Source organism: Chenopodium quinoa, unplaced genomic scaffold, assembly GCF_001683475.1.
Source record: "Chenopodium quinoa cultivar QQ74 unplaced genomic scaffold, ASM168347v1, whole genome shotgun sequence".
NCBI lineage: Eukaryota > Viridiplantae > Streptophyta > Magnoliopsida > Caryophyllales > Amaranthaceae > Chenopodium > Chenopodium quinoa.
The window spans coordinates 1,113,418-1,133,937 of record NW_018742815.1 but is presented as its reverse complement, the minus strand read 5'-3'; the positions used below and the strand labels follow the sequence as shown (position 1 = coordinate 1,133,937).

Genomic DNA, 20,520 nt, shown 5'->3' with positions numbered 1-20,520 from the left:
GGTGTGTTTAGGGTGGTCAACGCCGTAAAAGGGGGTGTGTTTATGGTGGTCAACGTCGTGAAATGGTGGTTTTGTGGGTGGGGCTTAGGAGGGAGGTGGTTTCGTGGGTGGGGCTGGGGAGAGAGGTGGTTTCGTGGGTAGATTGGGGTAGTCAACGCCGGAAAATGAGGTCAAACCTCATTTTCCGACATAAAGGTATTGATTTGCAAAAAAAAAAATTTGATTAAGGTGTGTTATTGCAAAAGAAAAAATTTATAAGGTGGTTTCTTGCAAAAAAATGCTTATAAAAGGTGGTTTTTTTACAAAATTTCCTTATAATTAAGAGCGTAAATCACGACTAGTAGTAAATTGGACAGCTAAAGTTACGTCTTTGTTGTATTGTGTTAGTGGCCCTACCCCTACCTCTACAAGGCCATAAGGTCTTTGACCACCTAAGAGTCTAAGACCCCAAATAAAAAAAAAAAAAAAAAAAAAAAAAAAATTTGAAAAATAAAAAAAGAATCAATTGTACAATTAAAATATAAATATGGAGAAAAAGATTTTTAAAAAAAAAAAGAAAATAGCAAAATGAAAGAATAATGACGTCACTTGTAAAGTTGTAGTGCGTCAACTAAGGCCGTGTATAATTTCTGCGGTGTTGGTCTTCTAGTCATAACATAACAATAAGTGTCAATAACAAATTGCTGTACGCCTGTACTACACTGAATTATGAATATGGATTGTTATACTAGGCCATACTTCATTCATAATTCATCAACAAATAGAGACAACCCTACCTAAGAAAAAGGCAAAAATGGTGATCTACCTTCTTACTTCATTCCATACCACACACGTGCTTTTACTGTACGACCTTTTGAGATTCTAATATACGGAGTTTTTTTTAGAGTTTGAACCTCACACAAAAACATTTACACTAGGTATTTCCCTTGTGAAAAAGGCTTTTTAAATCTTAATGTTACTCCATTCATTTATAATTAATTAATATGTTTGACTTTTTGTTAATTTGTTACCAAGTCCAATGTCTCAAGAAATAAATAAATACACAAATTGTAGATATTTTATCTATCCTTAATTTAAAGAATTCCCATATATAAAAACATTGGTAAGTATTGGAAACAAGAACTGTGTTAATCATAAAATCATTTATCTTTAGACCTCAAATATACCTACAAAATAAAAACTCTGTACATCGTTACTTAATAAGTATTCCTCCCACTTGGTAAGAGATTTTTAAGGAATGAGAAAATTAAAGATTAAAAAGCGGAATTAAAAAAACTTCTTCATCCATTATAAATTACTACATACTCCATTACTCCCCTATCGGTAAGATTTACCTTACATTAAATAGAAAGAAAGAAGAGAAAAATTCACCACACAAAAATTAAAGAGGTGTTCCGTAACATTATTTTTTTGAAGCAATCGGACAAGTAAATTGAGACGGAAGGTGTACGAGTCAGAACTCAGAACTCATCACACTCACCACCGTTCATTCCGTCCATTATTTCCTACCCCGTTCCTATAAAATCAACGCACACGATTTTTCCTATTTTCCCTATTTAATCATTCCTTCTCTCTCTTCTTATTATCATTGCCAAACTAGAAATAAATTCACACTCCCAAAAATAAAATCAACCTTCCATTTTTCTCTCCAAAAAAATAAAATAAAAATGCTACTACGAAGTTCATCAACACCACTTCTAAATTCATGGGGCCCGACCCATACTTCATCCGGGTCATCCACTTCTTCTTCGCCCGAACCCAAATCTTGCCTCTCCGTTACGACGTCGTCTTGTTTTTCTAGAATGATCCGAGCTTCTTCCGAATCCGATCTACGTCATCTCACTGCCGTTTCACCCAAGCCTAACCCGTTTGGGTCGGGTATCGGGTCAGAGTCTGGGCCGGGTTCGGGATCGGGTTCGAGGTTGTTGATGAATAGTGGGTTGGGTTTAAGAGAAAGAGTGGTTGAGGAAGAAGAAGATGATGACGTGGAGGAGAGAGATTGTGATGGAAGTGGGTTGGGAAATGGCGGAGGATCCGACCGTCGAAATGGGTTTGGGTTTGGAAATTGGGATTCGAATCATGGTAGTGGAGAAAATACTGATTTGTATTATCAGACTATGATTCAGGCTAATCCTGGAAACTCACTCATTTTGGGAAATTATGCTAGATTTCTAAAAGAGGTAATATATTTATATATTATTAAAAGAGATCTAGTTTTAGAGTTGATAAATTATTATAAAATCGTCTCATATATCTAAATCGGCTTATTAAGTGTTGTGTTAAGTAAAAATGAAAAATGTTACTACTAGTATGTTTTTTTTTTTTTTTTTTTTTCCGGTGTTCTACCCGGTTCACCCTTTGGGCTAATCCGAATTCGGGGATCAGTTCTGGGTGGTTAGGTTCCAGTCCCCTCCCAATTGTTTGTTACTACTAGTATGTAGATGAGTAGATCTAGTGTGAGAGTCGTTAGTTATTGTGAGATCATCTCATCCAAGATTTTTATCGACTTAGTAATGTATCAAAACCCGAAATCAACCTTTAAAGTTAAAAGTGATAAGTTTGTTAGTGGTGGTGTTTGCTAATTTGTGAAATTGTGATTGGAAACAGGTAAAAGGTGATTATGCAAAAGCAGAAGAATATTGTGGAAGAGCAATACTAGCAAATCCAAGCGATGGGAGTGTTCTATCACTTTATGCTGATTTAATTTGGCAAACTCACAAAGACTCTTCAAGGGCCGAGAGTTACTTTGATCAAGCTGTCAAAGCAGCCCCTGATGACTGGTGAGTAATCCTTTGCGCGTTTAAATTACACTATCAACGTGACTATTAATCCCGAACAAAGGGAGTTTTATTTGTTTGTTTGAACCTAACATTATGTCATTGAATTTATTTCGTCTTGCAGTTATGTTCTTGCATCGTATGCGCACTTCCTTTGGGATGCGGAGGAAGAGGAAGACGAGGAGGAATCGAACGAGTCGAGCACATCGATACCATTGACGCATTTCCAAGGAGTTCCTCCTTTACCACCACCTTTAGCTGCTGCTTCTTAAAGAAAGATTTGAACTTTCCTTCCTCAACTTTCTCATGTATAATCATAGTACAATATTAATGACCTAATGTAACTCTAGTTTTAAGTCTTTTGTTCTATAACCCGTTTTTGCTAACATAAAAATAATTACTACCATTTATAGTCTATCATCAGATTTATAACCCATAGTTTTTGGCTGCTCCTTTCTTGGTACTAACTAAATTTTATGTAATTTCTTGTGATATTCTATATCATATGATGGTATGTATGATCAGTAATAAAAACGCTCTCTATGATTTGTGTACATTGTAATTGTTGTTTCACTTCTGTTGTGTTTTAATTAGAACTCTTCAGTAGTAGCGGATGAATCTTCGGGAATCGCCACCGTGACCCCTTAATGCTATACCAATACACCATTATGGACCGTCTCTATGTTGCTCGGGAACTCTAGTAGCGGATGAATCTTCAAGGGATTGCTACCGCGGCACCATTACCTAGACTTCGACCATTACGGACCTTACTTACCTGAGCTGCTAGGAAATAATATTTTGGCCCTCAGGAGTGGACAAAACTGAACCAAATTTGATCAATCATGAACGCCACCACTACCTAGACTTCTACCATCACGGACATTATGTTGCTGGCTGGGAGAGAATTTCTTCGCCGTCAGTAGCAGGAAACAGACCTTCAGGGATGAGTATATCAGTCTTAACTAAATTATACACAATAAGGAACACAACTAACAAAGCAATTTGGTAGAATTTTTACGATGACTCGGATGCATATGATATTCTTAAGTAAGCACAGAGCACCGGGAACAGTTACTGATAAGAGGCAGCATTTTCTTGAGGGTGAACACAGAGAGAGGCATCACATAAACAGGGGATTATACAGAGATTACACCAGCTTAGGAGCACCTGTTTACCACATATTTGAACACTAATTAGTCGGCTGACTAGCAAGATCTATCTATTATGTTGGCACTGTGAGATTCAGACAAAGGCTCGTTCGATTCTACTTGAGGCTCCAGCTTGAGCATTGTCGAGCACACTATCCAATTTACCTCAGTCACAGCCCTAGTTAATCACTTGATTTTATCAGATACTTTAAGCTAAGCTATGTTGGAGAAATTCTCAATGAAAGCCAAGCTGCCTTCTTCTAGAGATTTTTAAAAAGCACGTTTAAACTGGCTGAAGTTAAAACTGGGCACGCAAAGGAAAAGACTTCATAAACAGTCTTTGGTTTTGAGCATTGCATCACAGGACCAAGAATCCTATTCTATCAAGTAAAATAACGAAAAATAGTAGGCATTGCATCTGATGACCAAGAATCCTACTACGTATTATGTCAAATAATACCAGAAATTTTTAACTGCCGGCATATTACAGCAGCATTAGGCTGTTTTTATAGGAGTATTACAATATACGAAATTCCCGTCTGTCCTGCCTCAAATATTACATTGTACATCATAGAGAATTAGACATAACAAAAAGCACCTTCAACTTTCACAAACAGCCACTGCAAGTAAGCAGAAGTTTTTAAAGGGAGTGAGTCTGAAATCTGTAGGAATAAACGATTGGTGTCTTTGGTGCATCAGTATGCAATTTTTTCGTAATATTGGAATATTTGTTGGTTAATTTACATTTGACTGTATATGAGTATGGGACATATCATTACATAGTTAAATGTAACATTAAAGAATATTGTAGCAATAGAAGCTTTTACAATACAAACAGGCTTTTTAGTGGCTCTAGTAATTTGAATGTTTGCCAGGGAAGATGATCGAGTCTAAGATAGAAAGGATTATAATTTTATAAGCATTAATAATTGAAGACTTGAAAATATTTAAAAGTAATCCGAACCTAACAAAAATAACAAAGGAACTTGAGTTGAAGCAAATCAAGCGATTGTTGATTTGTTGTATAGCTAACGATTGTTCATTGAAAAAAAATCCGTAGTTGCAACTTGAATAATCCATGATACAACAAAGAACTATAAGAAATTTCACTAATCCTTTCCAAAATCTGCAGAGTAGGTAGCACTGGACTCTAGTTTTTTTGCTTCATTTAGCTTTCTCACGGCCTGCAGAACAAATAAACAACATATAAGTAATTCAATATCAAAATACCTTCACAATTCCACGTTAAAGGTCATATTGCAACGAAATTATTTTACTGATTTCATCATTTTAGCCATATAACGAGATTGACAGCTTAGTGGAGAGTGCATAACGAAAGTGAAAGTTCAAATTTATTGTGCTTGCTTATCACTCCTCTCTTCTGCACTAGGGTGTATATACTCAAAGGTGAGCTCTGATATTTAATGCTCCATAAGTGAAAACTTTACCTTCATGAAGTCTTCATGAATCACATAATCTCTCTCAGCGCGTATAGCTGACATGCCAGCTTCAGTACAAACGTTCCGTAGATCAGCCCCATTAAATCCCTGAAAAAAAAAACAAGCATATTTAACACTTAGATTCAGGTGTGGTATCAAAGAAAGATATGCAAATCTCTACGAATTAGAAGATCACCTCTGCTAGCTTGACGACTGCTTCATAGTCGATCTCACCATGTTTGGCAATGCCAGCAGCATGAATTTTGAGAATTTCCATTCTCGACTGTTCATTTGGCAATGGAATCTCTATCTTCCTATCCAGACGCCCAGGACGGAGAAGTGCTGGGTCCAGCACATCTGGCCTGTTTGTTGCCATGATCATTTTCACCTGCAGTTACAATTTACAAATGTGGTCAAAGAGGTCCCAAACTCCCAAATAAATCGATAAACTACAATGCACCAACATAACAAGATTACTCCACAGTTTTGTTTCAGTCAGAATACCTTGCCTAGTTGATCAAATCCATCTAGTTGATTCAGCAATTCCATGAGGGTTCTCTGAATTTCACGGTCAGCACTTGTGCCCTCACTGAATCGACGACCTCCTATGGCATCAATCTCGTCCATGAAGATGATGCAGGGCTGAGAACAGAAACAAACTATAAGAGACCATTTAACCAGTATCCTAAATAGTGACTAATACATTAAATGCTGTTTATCCCACCTGGTGTTCTCTAGCATAATTAAACATTTCACGGATCAGTCTTGCACTTTCACCAATGTACTTATCTATGATAGCACTCGATACCACCTGTAAAATAAAGAAGAAATAACAGTTATTAACACGTTAGCATCTAACAAATGAATCAAGGTTTTTGAGGATAAATGGCATATTCTTTGATACCTTAAGGAAATTTGCATCTATATTACTAGCTATAGCTCGAGCTAACAATGTCTTGCCAGTTCCTGGAGGCCCATAGAGAAGAACACCCTGTACAGGAAAGTATAAACAAAAAACTTTGTTTCAACCCAGCACATAGCAACAAAAGGAACCAAAACATGAAAAACACATAAAAAGGACACAAATTAACAAAGTAGAGTCCCACACAAATGTCCGTACCTTTGGAGGTTTAATTCCCACCCGAATGAAAAGCTCGGGATTCATTAATGGGAGCTCAATGGATTCCCTCAGTTCCCGGATTTGATCAGACAACCCTCCTACAGCAGAATAGCTGATATTCCCAGGATCTTCATGAAGCATATTATATACAACTGGATCAACCTGTAAATGAAAGATATGAGAACATAATACAATTCCACAAAGTGAAAAGGCAAGCAGAACTATGGTATTTCACAGCCTATGTTCCATGGACTAGGGTAAGATTATTGATTACGAGTCCTTATCTCAGTGTCCGGTACAACAGTTCTGAAACTTTAGGATACAAGGACACCATCCTAGTCCTCCTAGATTTTGAGATTTTTGTATTATCATTATATATTTTTATAAAAGTTGTGTGCGTTGTTAAATTGTTTAAAGTTTGCTTTAGTTAATTCTGCTGGGTTCAATAAGCAGCTACAGTGGGGCCAGGCCTAAAGCCCAAAAAGGTTAAAAGGAAAGAAAAAGACGTGATGAGAGAAAGTATGGAAAAGATGGAAATGAAGAATATAACGTCCAACAAGACTAAATGCCCAAAATCTTTCTTCTTTTCATGTTGCCAGCTGATGCATTCGTACCTGGATCGGTGTCAGGTCTTATTAACCAAAGTACAGTGGCCAAAACAGCGTGACCAAGTAACACATCTCATTGTGGAAAAAAAAAAAGGTTTCTACCATGTTTTAAAGCTACAATACTGCATTCTCACTTTAAAAGTACAAGCATTACATTGTTAAATAGTGCTTTGCAAACTAAAGCATCTTCTTTGGATCCAATTAAACTGTTGGGATAGCCACATTTAAGTCTATACATGTACCATTTGAAACAAAGCCATTTTTGGGAGAGGGCACAGAGAAATTCTGATAAAGCTACTCTGTGTCATATAATTTGGGTAAGATTAAGTGTTCTCTGGTTAAGTCTGAGTAAAATATACTAGTATATTGAACTAATCTACTTATGTGTTCAACTCCATGAAATACATAGCTTAATAAGGAAAGTGCCCTAACGCAGACAAAGACTGAAAGAAATAAAGAAGCATCCAAAAGAATGAATCTTTCTGAAATAAACAAGATACTTAGTGATGCTAGTTGAGAATCCTCATAGAAGCATCCTGAAGGAATGGATTCTTTTAGCATAATACTTAGTGATGCTAGTTGAGAATCCTCATAGAAGATAGGCTTCTAATGCAGAGAAGATCACAAATATTTTCCTTCAGTAGCTCCAACAGATTCACCAATAAATTCTCACTGATATAAAACCAGAAACATAGAATCCCAAATGGGCATGTGAGTACATTCATATAGGTTCCTGTCTTTGACATTGTAGGTTTGTGTGTACACAATAACTACTAATGTACATAATCCTAATAAAATAAAAAGGTGAATCCATTAAGTATAGCACATGCACCCCCTAAAGCTGCAAGGAGTCAGAGACATCTTGTGCAAACTTCCTACCTAATCCCCAACCAATCAACCATACATGTACATCTGCAGAGGATGCTGCTCAGTGCTCACATCATGAGGCAAGACCAGTAATTTTAGAGACCTTTGCAGAAACTCGTAGAGGATGCTAAGACTAGTCACTTACTCAAGATGTCTGCAACACTGCCATTTTAATCACAGGTTCACAACACTCAGTTTATTGAATTGGACAAAACCTTCCTAAAGGAATCATTTAACTTCTGATAAGCTAAAATCTTTCACTATTCTTGATTTATGGTTTGACCTACCATAAAAGATATAATAAACCAATTCCAATACAGATAAATGCAAATCCCTGCCTAACATAGCTGGCAAAGACATTAAAATTTGTTCTCTAATGCATAAGCTTAAGCATAATTAAGAAAAATAACACTAACTCAGATTCAGATGCGAAGTAGAATAAAAGAGACAGCATAAGAGAAGTGAAACTTACTTCACGTGGAAGAGCACGCATAATGGTGAGGGTAGTCATGTCAAGTACCACTCGTGTTCCAGAAGTTAGCTTTTCCTTGTCCACTTTGCTACGACAACCAACCACATACCTTGGTCCACTGCTAGCTTTCACAATTACTGGCACACATAAACACATTGCTCAGTTACCTATAAGATTGAATATGTTCGGTACTAGGTGATGAAAGAAAAAGTGATGTGGCAAAAAGGTGGTTGACAATTTGACATTATATGTACACTTACAAGTTACAACAGTTGGGTAAATAGAAAAATATGATGTAAAAAGGAGACTGAACAGAACAAAAGCATTTTCTTCACTAACGATCCTTGAAAAAATAATAACTAAATAAAATATATAATATCAAAAAGCCTTCTACTAAGCATACAAAACACATGGACAACTCAGTGGAATTAACACAACTCTAATCCTGCTAATAATGGAAGAAATTCTCACTTATCTTATCAAGAAGTAATATACTGGCAGAAAAACAACAAGCCCTAGGTGCCATAAGGCAATAAACCAGAAAACTATAAACCATTAAACACAACCAGCATTGGTAGTAAAACAGACAAGAAGAGATAAAGAGATTAATTACATCTTTCATTGTCAAGGGGTCTAAGGACTTCTCCAATGATCTGTCCAACACTCTGAAGCGACTTTAGATCATCCTCTGTTTTAGTGTACTCCTTTTTTGCACTTCGCAGCTCCTCCTTCACTGAGAATATAGATTTCCAATGTGTTAGCAACAGCCAAAAACCCAGGAACATAACAAAACAAAATGACAGCACAATTGATCTGCAGTAAAATATTAACATGCATAAAAACCCCAAGCAACCTTTCTATATGAAAAGGTACACACAACTCAACCTCCTCTGACCTCTTTGAAACCTCCTTGCTGGCTCACTGTAATTTCTGGTATTTTTCATAGTGATAACTAAGACTCAAAGCCACTAATTGAAGTTTTGAAAAAGATTTCAGGGCATCTTACATTTTATAAACAATTGTCAAAAAATTGATGAAACTTGTGTTTTTTCCACATTACACTTGTTCAGTTATTTAAAAAGCAAGGGTTAAAACTGTAAGTTTCCAGCATAATACCTAAAGGGCAATTTTATAAAACCAGCACTCAGCACTATTGGCACTACAAATAAAGTTTGTAATTTTTTTTTTTTTCTTTTGAGATGCCCTTATTGAAATAATTTTAATAAGCACTGGTTTGAATTTCAGTTTTCAACAAATAAAAAAAATAAAGGAAATTTTATTAGAATGCCAAAGGCATGCAGTTTACACTGAACAAAATCCCACAGTCCCACCAAAACAAGAACCAAAAAAAAAAAAAAAAAAAAAAAAAGTGAAAGCAACGAGCACAAATTGGTTGTTCACTTAAAGCTTACTGAAGCCCCATTCATGAATTTATGTAACTTGGCCAAAAGACTAGTTTCATACAATTTTGAATTGCCAATTGACTTAACAAGGTTAAGTGACCATGGCATCCCAAGGATTCACTACAGCTTCAAAGAAGAGGCCAATGAAGAAAGTGGTGTAACAACACAAATGTGAACCGACATCAACCAAGAACAAGGTGTAATAAAGCCACAGAAGGATTCTCAATACCTTCACGAGTCATTGTTGAAGATTGAAATCAATTCTTGACTTCCAATGAAACCAATTAAATAACCACGCCATTAGAATAAAACTCATTCTCAAGACTTTAAACCCAACTAACATGTTATGTATTGTTCCAATTCTTCCAAACCAACATTTATGACCCTGGGATACCTCCACCTGACTTCCGGAGTATTTTCTCAAAATTGTACAAAAAGCGTGTATTATAACCTTTATTCTTTGAGAATTTTGGGCTCTTTAGACTCAAAAAGGTTAGAAGTCAAGGAGTTTTTCATAGACCCCATGACACCAAATGAGGCCACTTGGGTGGTTGAAACCATCAATTTCACCTCTTAGCCATTAATTTAATCGGTTTTTCAAACACATCTCCCATCATTGACTCAAGGACCTCCTAATCCTTTATATGACTAACTAGTCGACTTATATGGTTCCATACAACCTTTTATGGCCCCTAAGTGCATCCCGTAGTGCTGAAAACTCTGAAACTTTTCCGTACACATAATCACGTTATAAACAACTTCACTCACATGGAATTATGGATGGAGATAAAGTGCTTCAAGAAGCACCAAGTTATTCTCTAGAGGCTAGTTTTAAGTGCTGATCAGGCATTCATGCAAACAGCTTAGCTTAGACTTAGACTTAGCAAAAAATCAGTCTTCTTGCTAGGCAGGTTCTTATTGCATATTGGCAGCACATATTCATATTATATATAATAAAGATTCAAGCCCTAGCATAAGCTAAAAAATTTTATTCAGCCAGAAGTAAGCTTTACATAAACTAATAAACTACAGAAATTCACTTAAATTTCTCCTAAAACGAACAATCTCTGTCACTTACACTAGAATCTTGATTATAAAAGGAAAAAATTGCCAGGAATCACATAACTATATAACATTCCACAAATTCAAACCTAAGATCGAAAATTAAACCCAAATCTGTCAAATTCCACTTCGATTTAACTAGATAATGCATTCTCACCTCATAATCTAACAACTACGACAACAAATTCATCCAATTTCACTGCTTCGGGGCCAAATTAGATATAAATTCATAAAATTTCGCTGTCGTAAATGCAAAACAAACACAGAAAAAGAACGAAAAACTAGGAACAAATTAAAAACCCTAAAATTGATAAAAGTAGAAATTAATTGAGCAAAATTAGGGATTTAGAATGTAAAACCTTTCCTGCTGCGAGATTCAAGCTCCCGATGTTGAAGGAGCTTCTTATTGTACTCGGCAATGGCGGCCTTACGTTTAACCTCTTCTTCGGTCGACATTAGAGAGAGTTCTGCAGGAGATTTCCGATGAGAGAGAAAGTGAAGGAGATGAATATTTTTTAAGACTTGCAGAGAAAGAAATTGAGAACCTCCAAAGTGAAAGAGTAAGAAGTTGTTTTATAATGAGAGCTCTAAATTGAGAAAGTTACTCGATCAAAAGATTCACAACTAAAAAACACGAATTTTTAGGGCTTTGGATAACCCTTTGAAATATTTCCCTTAGTCATATGCGTTGCACAGATTAAGTAACCATTATTTGTATAAATAATTGGCAAATTTATATTTAAAAAAAAAAAAAACATAATCTCATTAATCTATAATTAGTATTTAATCACAAAATTTTGCAATCATAGTTAGGTTTAGCATGATCAATTTAGACCATAAAAAGTTAATAAAAAAAATCTCTCAAATCCTTTCTCTCTCCTCCTTCCTCTCTCCAAAACCCTAGGCTCCATTGTTGAATTTTGAAGGGACTTCCATCGATTTTAATCGGTGGAAAGCCCCAATCCTTGTTTCTTTATTGTTTTTTTAGGTTTATAATAATGATTCCTCCTTTTGGGAGGAACTTTTCTCCCTCGAAAGAAACGGTTTCCGATCTCCTTCAAAAGACAAGGGTTTTTCGACCTCTTTCAAAAGACAAGGTTTATCTCCTCTTTTCGAGGGAGAAATTTCTTAGTTTTGAATCCATGGTAACAGATCTAATGGATTGTCGTGCAATTATTTTGTTGGTGAAAAAGTTATCAAGTTTTCGAATACGAACAGATGAATCAGAAGGAAAACATTCTCACGGCTACAAAGGATCGTTAGATTGTCTCTCCAACAAGGATGTAATTTTCAGCGATATAAGCGGGAGATGCTCTGCCGTGCAAGATCTACTCGACGATCGTAGTTTTTATGAAGGAAAATTCTATTTGATTCAATATCTTATGTATTTGTTAACGTCGAATCTCTATTGTAGATGTCATATGACTTTTAATTAATGAAATATTTTTGCTATTCCTAAAAAAAAAAAATTAACCACAAAAATCCAAGTGAGCCACGTGTCATCATCCTACTACATTTCTCCGTCATTTCTATTGCAACCCAAGAAAGCCAGGCCACGTGTCTTCTTATATAAGAGAACCACAAAAATCCAAACCAAGGTAGTACGACTCAATTCATCTTTTCACTCCAGCAAGCCTTTCCATATCTCTCTTTAATTTAGTACTAGGTTAAACCCCGTACAAATGCGCAATTGTTGAATAATTATGATAATAATATAATTATATAAAAATTAATGAATCGATTCATCAGGTATTAAAGTGCATGAAATATAATAAAACAATTAAAACATGTGAGAGAAAATATTTATAGTTATAATGTGCAAGTTGATATTTTAGGAAGTTTATTTTAGAATTTATATAAAAAAAAAAAAGTCATAATCTAAATGCAATCTTTATTTTTATATAATAACGATTTTTTTAGAAAGTAATTTTGGCGGGAATTTTTTTTATAATATGTTGCCAAGTGTTCCTTCAAATTCGCTTTTAGTAGTATGTAATTGATTGATAGCTTCAACTTCTCCAATTCTCTCTTTAATTTTAGCATTAATCCGGCTCAACCTTCCTACTCCTTCATCTAGCTTCACTTCGAATTAAATTACCGATTAATATCTTTAATCAAGTTTTCGGTTACACTTTACCCCCAAAATAATTTATTTATTGGTATTATGATACATCTCCAAAATAATTTATGCAATTCTAACACAATATAACAAAGTTACTTCATTATCAAATTCACTCTTTTTTACTATATCAATTGTATGTTGAGAGGAAACATTATCAAATTTACGGTGTATTATGCTCAATATTCAAATACATATAAAACTAAAATATAATATCCTTATAATAAGCCCGTACGTCGTACGAGCCCAAAAGCTAGTTAATTTTGAAAGAAACACCGTATTTATTTAGTTTTGGAATATAGGAAGAGAAAAAAAAAAAAAAAAAAAAAAAGATGATGTCAAAAATAGTTTAGGCGAGAAAATTTTTAATAAGGAATTGACATGTGTCCCCTAATGATATCAACATGTTTTGTTTTACTAATAATTAATAGATATGATATGGAGCATTAATGTTCCTATTTTTTATTCAACGTCTCGAAAAATTTATTAGCTATATATATATTCCTCATATTTAAACAAGATAAAATTTTGATATCCTAGACAAAACGCTATCCTCAAAATTAAAGAGTGAAAAACAAAGTAAGCTTTTCACATAGATGAGATCATAGGTTGGGCCGCGCTTTTAACCGAAAAAACAAAGGGGCCATTTTAGGCTTAACTTTTTCGAGCTAAAATCTTTGCACAATCCTTCTAATACTGGCAAAAAATTAGTGGCTTTTCGTTCGAACGAAAATCAATTTGGGCCTAATGTTTAACTAAATTGTAATTTTGCGTTAGCCAAATTCCAAATTGAGTTGTGGGCCCAAAATTTTGCCAAAACCCATCATTTTTCAAGCTGGGCCAACTTCTTTTTTTTTTTTTTTTTGAGAAGGGAAAAGCAAGCATAAAATCAATTAGCGTTATCAAAGTTTATATAAGCCTGAATTGCATCGGATAAAGCCAAACACGAAAATCATTAAAACCCTACTCAAACGCACCATATGATGAGCCAGATGAGTCACTTGATTCGTTGTCCGTCTAACCCACGAGAAAGAGCAATGAGAGAAGCTAGCTCCACAATCCTTTTCTTCAAAGCATAGAAGACTCTCTAGCTCCACAAGCTAAGTCCTTGAGCTAGGCCAACTTTGATCGGGTCTACTTTCACATAATCACATTTCCTAAGCAAATATCTTTGCAAGTTTCTTGAATACAAGTTTTTTCTATAAAAACAATTATTGGATTATGCACTCAACATGTATTTTTTTGCTTGCTAGTCACAATAGCCTTAAGCACTTCTAAGATTAGTACTCCGTAAGAGGCATAACATCATGTTAGTATTGTAATTAAGATGAACAAGCCTAAAATCTAGATTTTCAGCATACAATAAACCGAGTTCTTAGAACAAAATAAGCAAGCAATTAACCCGACAAGTGGATTATCAACATACAAATCAATGAATCATGGAGAGTACATTATTAACTAAAGAATACGTTCTAGCAATAATAGGCCCTAAAGCAAAGAACAACAGAGGAGTATCATGCCACAGACTACACCATTAGGAACAGAAACAGGGCTACCAAAACATACAATGACATCCAAATCTGCAGCATTAAACCTTCAAACATAGTTTTACATTTGAAAGAATACATCCTTGGAAAAAGAAGCAATTGGAATCAGATACAAAGACTTGATAATACTGATCTCAGACATACTTGAAATCCACAATAATCATAATGTCTTATTAGAAATTGGTAAGTTATAATTCAACAGTTCCAAAAACATTGAAAGTACAAAAAATTTTAAATAATGGTTATCAACACTGAATTAACACATCAATGTTAAATTGAGATAAAAACAATCACTAAAATGATTCACAAAGAAATTGCAGAATATGTCAAAACAATTCAAATACAAATTATTAGAAATTGAAACACCAAAAACGAAAAAAATCAAATAACACAGAGATTTCACAAAAGCATTTCCATTAATTCGTAAGATTTAGTTACATAATAACCACCATAATTCAATTCCAAATTTCAACAACCAAACCCTAATCCCTAAAACTCACAATTAAAAACCTAAAAATTAAGAGCTAGTAAACTTAGTAACAGCCTTAGTACCCTCAGAAACAGCATGCTTAGCCAATTCACCAGGAAGAACAAGTCTCACAGCAGTCTGAATCTCGCGAGAAGTAATCGTCGGCTTCTTATTGTACCTTGCAAGTCTAGCAGATTCCTGAGCAAGCTTCTCGAAGATATCATTGATGAAGCTGTTCATGATACTCATCGCCTTGCTGGAAATTCCGATATCAGGATGAACCTGCTTGAGAACCTTGAAGATGTAGATCTTGTAGGTTTCGACGCTCTTCTTGTGTCGCTTCTTCTTCTTGTCTCCGGCAGCTGCTCCGGCCTCCTTTGGGAGCTTCTTCCCGGCTTTTGGCTTCTTCTCTGCCGGAGCTTTCTCGGCGGCGGCGGCCTTCTCGGCGGGCTTCTTCTCAGCTTTGGGCGCCATTGATTAGATGAGAGAGAAAGCTTTGAAGTTTTTTGGATTTGATTGTTTTTTAGAGAGAGAGAGAAATATATTTGTTGTGTGATGAAGAAATGATTGGAGTTGTGATTTGTATTTATAGGGAAGAATGGTTTGATTTTATTGGAGGAGGTGGGAAGGCACGGATTGCTGATGTGGCTTTTGGAAATGCGTTGATTTTTTATTGTTATAAATTTTGATCTGACGGATGAAATTAAAAGGAGGTTTTAAGGACGTGGCGATGTTTGATTGGTTGTTTAGCTTTTCTTAGGATTGATGACATGGATGTAAGACAGATTTGGGCTCTTAAATTTTTATTTGATTGAGAGTTAGCGGGAAGGATGAGGCGCCACATTTTTAATTGAACAAGCTAATAAAAACATTTTGAACTTTACAATAAATAAATCTACTCGTATTATCTTTGCTTACAAAAAAAATCTATTTTATATAATTCAAGAATTAAGCTAAACAAAATCAACATATAAAATGTTTGATATATATTATAAAAAAAAATAAAAAAAATCGTGCATCAGACACATCAAACCTAGTTTCCATTAAACAAAATACAATAGATCAGACATAATTACATTAATGTATACTAGATAAACTAAGCCTAATATTGTTTCCAAAAAAAAACTAAGCCTAACATAGTCACAACTCACATCTTCACAAGGCCATAACTAGGATTTTAGGGTACAAATTACAATTATGAAGACAAAATAAGTGATTAACTACGGCTTCCCTCTCAGTTTCAGGAAATCCTACTATCGATTTCTACTCCCGCTCTTATGGCTCTCTAAACCTAACAAAAGAAAAGAAAAAAACAAAGGAGTATTGTCTGGCTACACGGCTACACCATAAGAAACCAGAACAGGGCTACCAACACAAACAATGAGACCCCAAAGCATAGAATCCGGAGCTAGTTTGATGGTTTTGGTCCCTCAAATTGAACTAGAGATGTCTAGCTACATTTTTAATCCCAAATGGACGATCAATACGTCTCACTATAAATTCATGTTTATGACAATCCTTGTAAAAAGCAAGCGGAGGTGAATGCAAAGGCTTGAAAATATTGATTTCAGACATACTAACAAAACGAAGCCCATGATTCCTTAACATCATACGTCCATACTCCTTCATAACCCACACATCGGATTCATTATCTTCGGTATATATCATTGATGAATCACATTTATATAGGATTTATAGGCATCTTTATACTATTTTTATAGTAGCATTTTTGGTCTTTTAGTCCCTTTTTAGATCGCTATTGCATAAGTTGTCCTCTTTGTGCTCTATTACGCTTTGTTTGTGTTTTCTTAATGTTTCAGATAGTTTCTATAGCTATTTGGACGCTTTCGGATTGATTTTGGAAGAATCGGACAAGGAAAAGATAAAAACGTCGATGAATCGAGGTCGCTCAATGAAGGATACGTGTTTGTGGAAGCTTAGTATGAGATTATTATGCGTGAGTAATGAATATAGCATCCACAAAGGTCGTTGTGCACTTTTCGGAATTGAATTTGAGTTAGAAACGAAGAAAAACGATATTTTACAAAGTGGCAAAACTGACCTTTGTCCACTATTTTGATCATAACTTGAGTTCTACAGATCGGATTGAAGTGATTCTAGTTGCATTGGAAACTATACTTGAATAGCTTTAAATTGATAGGTCACACGCCCCAAGAAGCCATCTAGAACAGAAGTTACGGCCGTTTCAATCCAAGCGTGTAGCCTGCGAGCATACCCCGCGCCCAATCGAGGCTCCGTAGCTGCTGCCAGGGCGCGGGCTGACCTGTGGCCGCAGGTTTTGGCGAGTGAACAGCAGCCACAAGGCTTTGTCGCTGTCACGTCTTCACTCGTCCCTCTTGCATCGATCATCTTCGTGCCACGTCATCGTTTATGGTCCAATAGTAATGCAACTTATGTATTTATTATTTTCTTGTTTCTTTTCTATAATTTTTTTTAGATTAGTTTTAGGATATTATAAATACTCAAGGGATATTATTTTTCCCTTATGTCTCTTTATACTTTTTATTTTTACGTTCTTTTGAGTTTTCTCTTGAACCCTAGTTTCTCATGGCATCTCCATGGATGATTATTGGGTTTATAATTTCAATTCATTGAGGAATTTTATTTCTATATTCTTGCTTTTAATTATGTTTTATTTCTTAGATCTAGTTTTATTTATTTATTTCATGCTAGAGTAGTTTATTTCTAGGGTTTGGGAATCCATGTTTATACAATGAATCTTGATTGATGTTTTTAATATTTTGATTATTAATTTCTCTAATTGATAGTGTTTCATTGTTAATCTTGCAACCTGATCAATTGTTTGATTAATTTTTGTTAAAAAGAGTTTGAATCGAAAGATCTTACTTTTAGAGGCTTACCTACAATTAGCAATTCTGATTATGTTAGCGACCGAACTACATATGTTGAATTGAGAGCGTTAAGACCCGACCGTAGGCTTAGCAATTGCTCTAGATAGTTGATTGATTGAATTGTTATTGATATTTGATTGATTTAGAGCTATAAACATGGTGAACCATAACCCTAGGTCTTTTATTAATTATTTTATCCCTCTTTTAATTTAGACTACTTTTCTATCCGAATTTCGTGACTTGTTTAGTTTCTCTAATTTCTTAGAGGTTAGATTGAATACCATCTCTCTGTGGATTCGACCCTACTTACCCTACTACATTGTTAGTTGGTTTTGTTAGGAATTTATTTTTGACAGGTGTACGACAACCTATCAAATTTTGGCGCCGTTGCTGGGGAGACGACTTTATTTGATTTGACTTTTATTTTTGGTTGAACTAAACTTGTATATATTTTTATTATTTATTTGTATATACTTCTTTTTTGTTTTACTCTGATTTTTTCATCATGGCGTGGTATGATTATAATTCGTATGGGATGAATGATATTAATTACCAGGGGCAATATGATTATAATTTCGAGAATTGTAATGCTAATGTTTTTATGTTTGATGCATCATATGATTATCAAAATTCACAAAATATGTGCATGAATTCCTGTGAAATTTCTTATTACCCTAATGAGTCTTATATGCCTGATTTTAATTCCTCTTACCAACCCCAAGTGGATAATTATACTCAATCCAATTCATCGAAGTGTATGGAACTTTTCAATATGATGAATGAGTTTATTGTTAATCAGCATGAAGAACTTAATGAATTGATGCATGATTGTCAACGTATTTCAAAATCTATTGAATTACTTGTTGTGCAACAATATACTAACCAACAGGTGATACATGATGATAATGATATTGGTTTTGAGAATTGTATTTCAGTGGAGGAAAGCATTGATTCGACTCATGATATTTACTCCCCGTCAAATGAAAGTATAATAGAAGAGAATAATCTTTCATCTCTTTATGATTCTGATGGTGAAAATTATTGGAATGAAGATATAGAGGTAGTGGAAAAGGAAGAACAACCAATTATTGTTAAGTCTTTGGTTGAGAAACCATTGGTTTTGGATCTTTTGGTAGTTGAAGATTATGGATGGTGAATTCATGGGTTGGATTTGAGATTAGAGAATTCCAAGTTTTGGAAACACATTTGAAACGGAAGAGTGATTTAAGTGATATATACTCAAGAATTGAGCTGATTATTTCTGGTGGAATGTCAGACATGATAATGGCTTCTTGGATGCCAGATTTTTTAGGATTGATACGAGGGAGATGCAATTCCAACTTTTTTTTGACTACTAACTGACAAACTCTCTTTGTTTTGAATTGCCACGTCTTAAGTTGTTATTATACACTTGTTACAAAGACGCTTCTTAAAACATACTACAAAGCAAAATTTGGTCTAAAATGAAAACGTTTGTCAATTCACTCAATTGTCATCTCACCGCCCCTTCTCCTCACTACTAAAGAGCCTAGCCCGCTAATCTGTATCGAGTTGATTTGTGAGAGGTTACGGCCTGATAGGACCCTTTTCCTTATCATAAATATATATATATATATATATATATATATATATATACAAAGATGAAGACTGTAGACACCCATTTGTGTCTCCTCAAAACCAAATGATGAGTACCTTTCACGTCGAATCATAATCGAATGAACCGAAAGTGTGGAAAGTCTAGTGTTACGGAAAGTTTTATTTTCTTTTCTCTTCTCCTTGTTTTTTGAAAACCTTATTTTAAGAAAACAGCCAATTCAGTTTGGTTGGTCCATGATATGGGTCCAATAGTAGTGCAGTTGGATGGGGCTTGCAAAGACCTTTCCAACGATATATTATAAGCCCAACTCCGATAAATATTGAGGAAGTTATGGCCAATTTACTAAACTGGGCCCGGTTTGAGCTTTATGTACGGCCCAATGATCTTGGGGAGGGCCTAATATGATTTATCATTCCTAATGCAATTAGGAATAGTTTTAGTCTTTTAGATTCTTCTAGAAGGTTCTTTTCATTCCTAATTCAATTAGCATTGATAAATTGACTTTTGTTGACTTTTCAGAGTTTGAATCAAAATCAAATAGCATTTTCGAAGAAATTATATTATTTTATCCTCCAGTACGATAAGCTTATCGGATTTTCGAAAACGCGTTGGTATCAGGCTTGGCGCCTAATCCCAGGCCTTGGCGCCTGGAACCAGGCCTGGCGCTAGTGGTGGTGCCTGGCGCCAGCTAGCCAGGATTGGCGCCAGCCCTGTTTTCTGAGCGTCAGACTATGTTTTGTTAATTTATCTTTTTTGGCTGATTTTCTCTATAAATATCGTATTAAAAACTCCGTTTTCATTCACCATTTATCATCTACAGCTATCATTCACCAATTCTCACCAATTGTTTTCATTCATCATCAAGAATCATTAATTCTTTAGCATTCTCTAAATCATTCATCTCTCTTAAAACAAACATTCAATTCTTTCAAACCTTTGCCTTTTCATACAAAATTCCGCATTCGCAAGATCTAGAAACACCTAGCCATATTCAAAGTTGTCTTCGCCCTAGACGTGAA

General features: G+C 35.0%; 3 protein-coding genes across 3 annotated transcripts; 1 reads left to right on the top strand and 2 right to left on the bottom strand.

The window, feature by feature from the left end:
* The first annotated feature begins 1,366 nt into the window (after window positions 1-1,366).
* LOC110725627 lies at window positions 1,367-3,331 on the top strand. The gene is made up of 3 exons (XM_021905099.1): window positions 1,367-2,180; window positions 2,608-2,780; window positions 2,902-3,331. Exons 1-3 carry the CDS (start codon window positions 1,668-1,670, stop codon window positions 3,047-3,049), a joined length of 834 nt encoding a protein of 277 aa, XP_021760791.1. The 5' UTR covers window positions 1,367-1,667; the 3' UTR covers window positions 3,050-3,331.
* A 1,487-nt stretch (window positions 3,332-4,818) lies between these two features.
* On the bottom strand, window positions 4,819-11,493 carry LOC110725625 (26S proteasome regulatory subunit 10B homolog A). The gene is made up of 10 exons (XM_021905098.1): window positions 11,256-11,493; window positions 9,045-9,164; window positions 8,432-8,568; window positions 6,485-6,646; window positions 6,269-6,355; window positions 6,089-6,175; window positions 5,869-6,006; window positions 5,561-5,752; window positions 5,374-5,472; window positions 4,819-5,109 (listed from the first exon to the last, which is right to left on the bottom strand). The coding sequence occupies exons 1-10, from the start codon at window positions 11,350-11,352 to the stop codon at window positions 5,035-5,037; spliced, it is 1,194 nt and encodes a 397-aa protein (XP_021760790.1). The 5' UTR covers window positions 11,353-11,493; the 3' UTR covers window positions 4,819-5,034.
* Window positions 11,494-14,959: 3,466 nt separating this feature from the next.
* Window positions 14,960-15,579, bottom strand: LOC110725624 (histone H2B-like). The gene has a single exon (XM_021905097.1). It carries the CDS (start codon window positions 15,503-15,505, stop codon window positions 15,080-15,082), a length of 426 nt encoding a protein of 141 aa, XP_021760789.1. The 5' UTR covers window positions 15,506-15,579; the 3' UTR covers window positions 14,960-15,079.
* Between the last annotated feature and the right edge of the window lie 4,941 nt (window positions 15,580-20,520).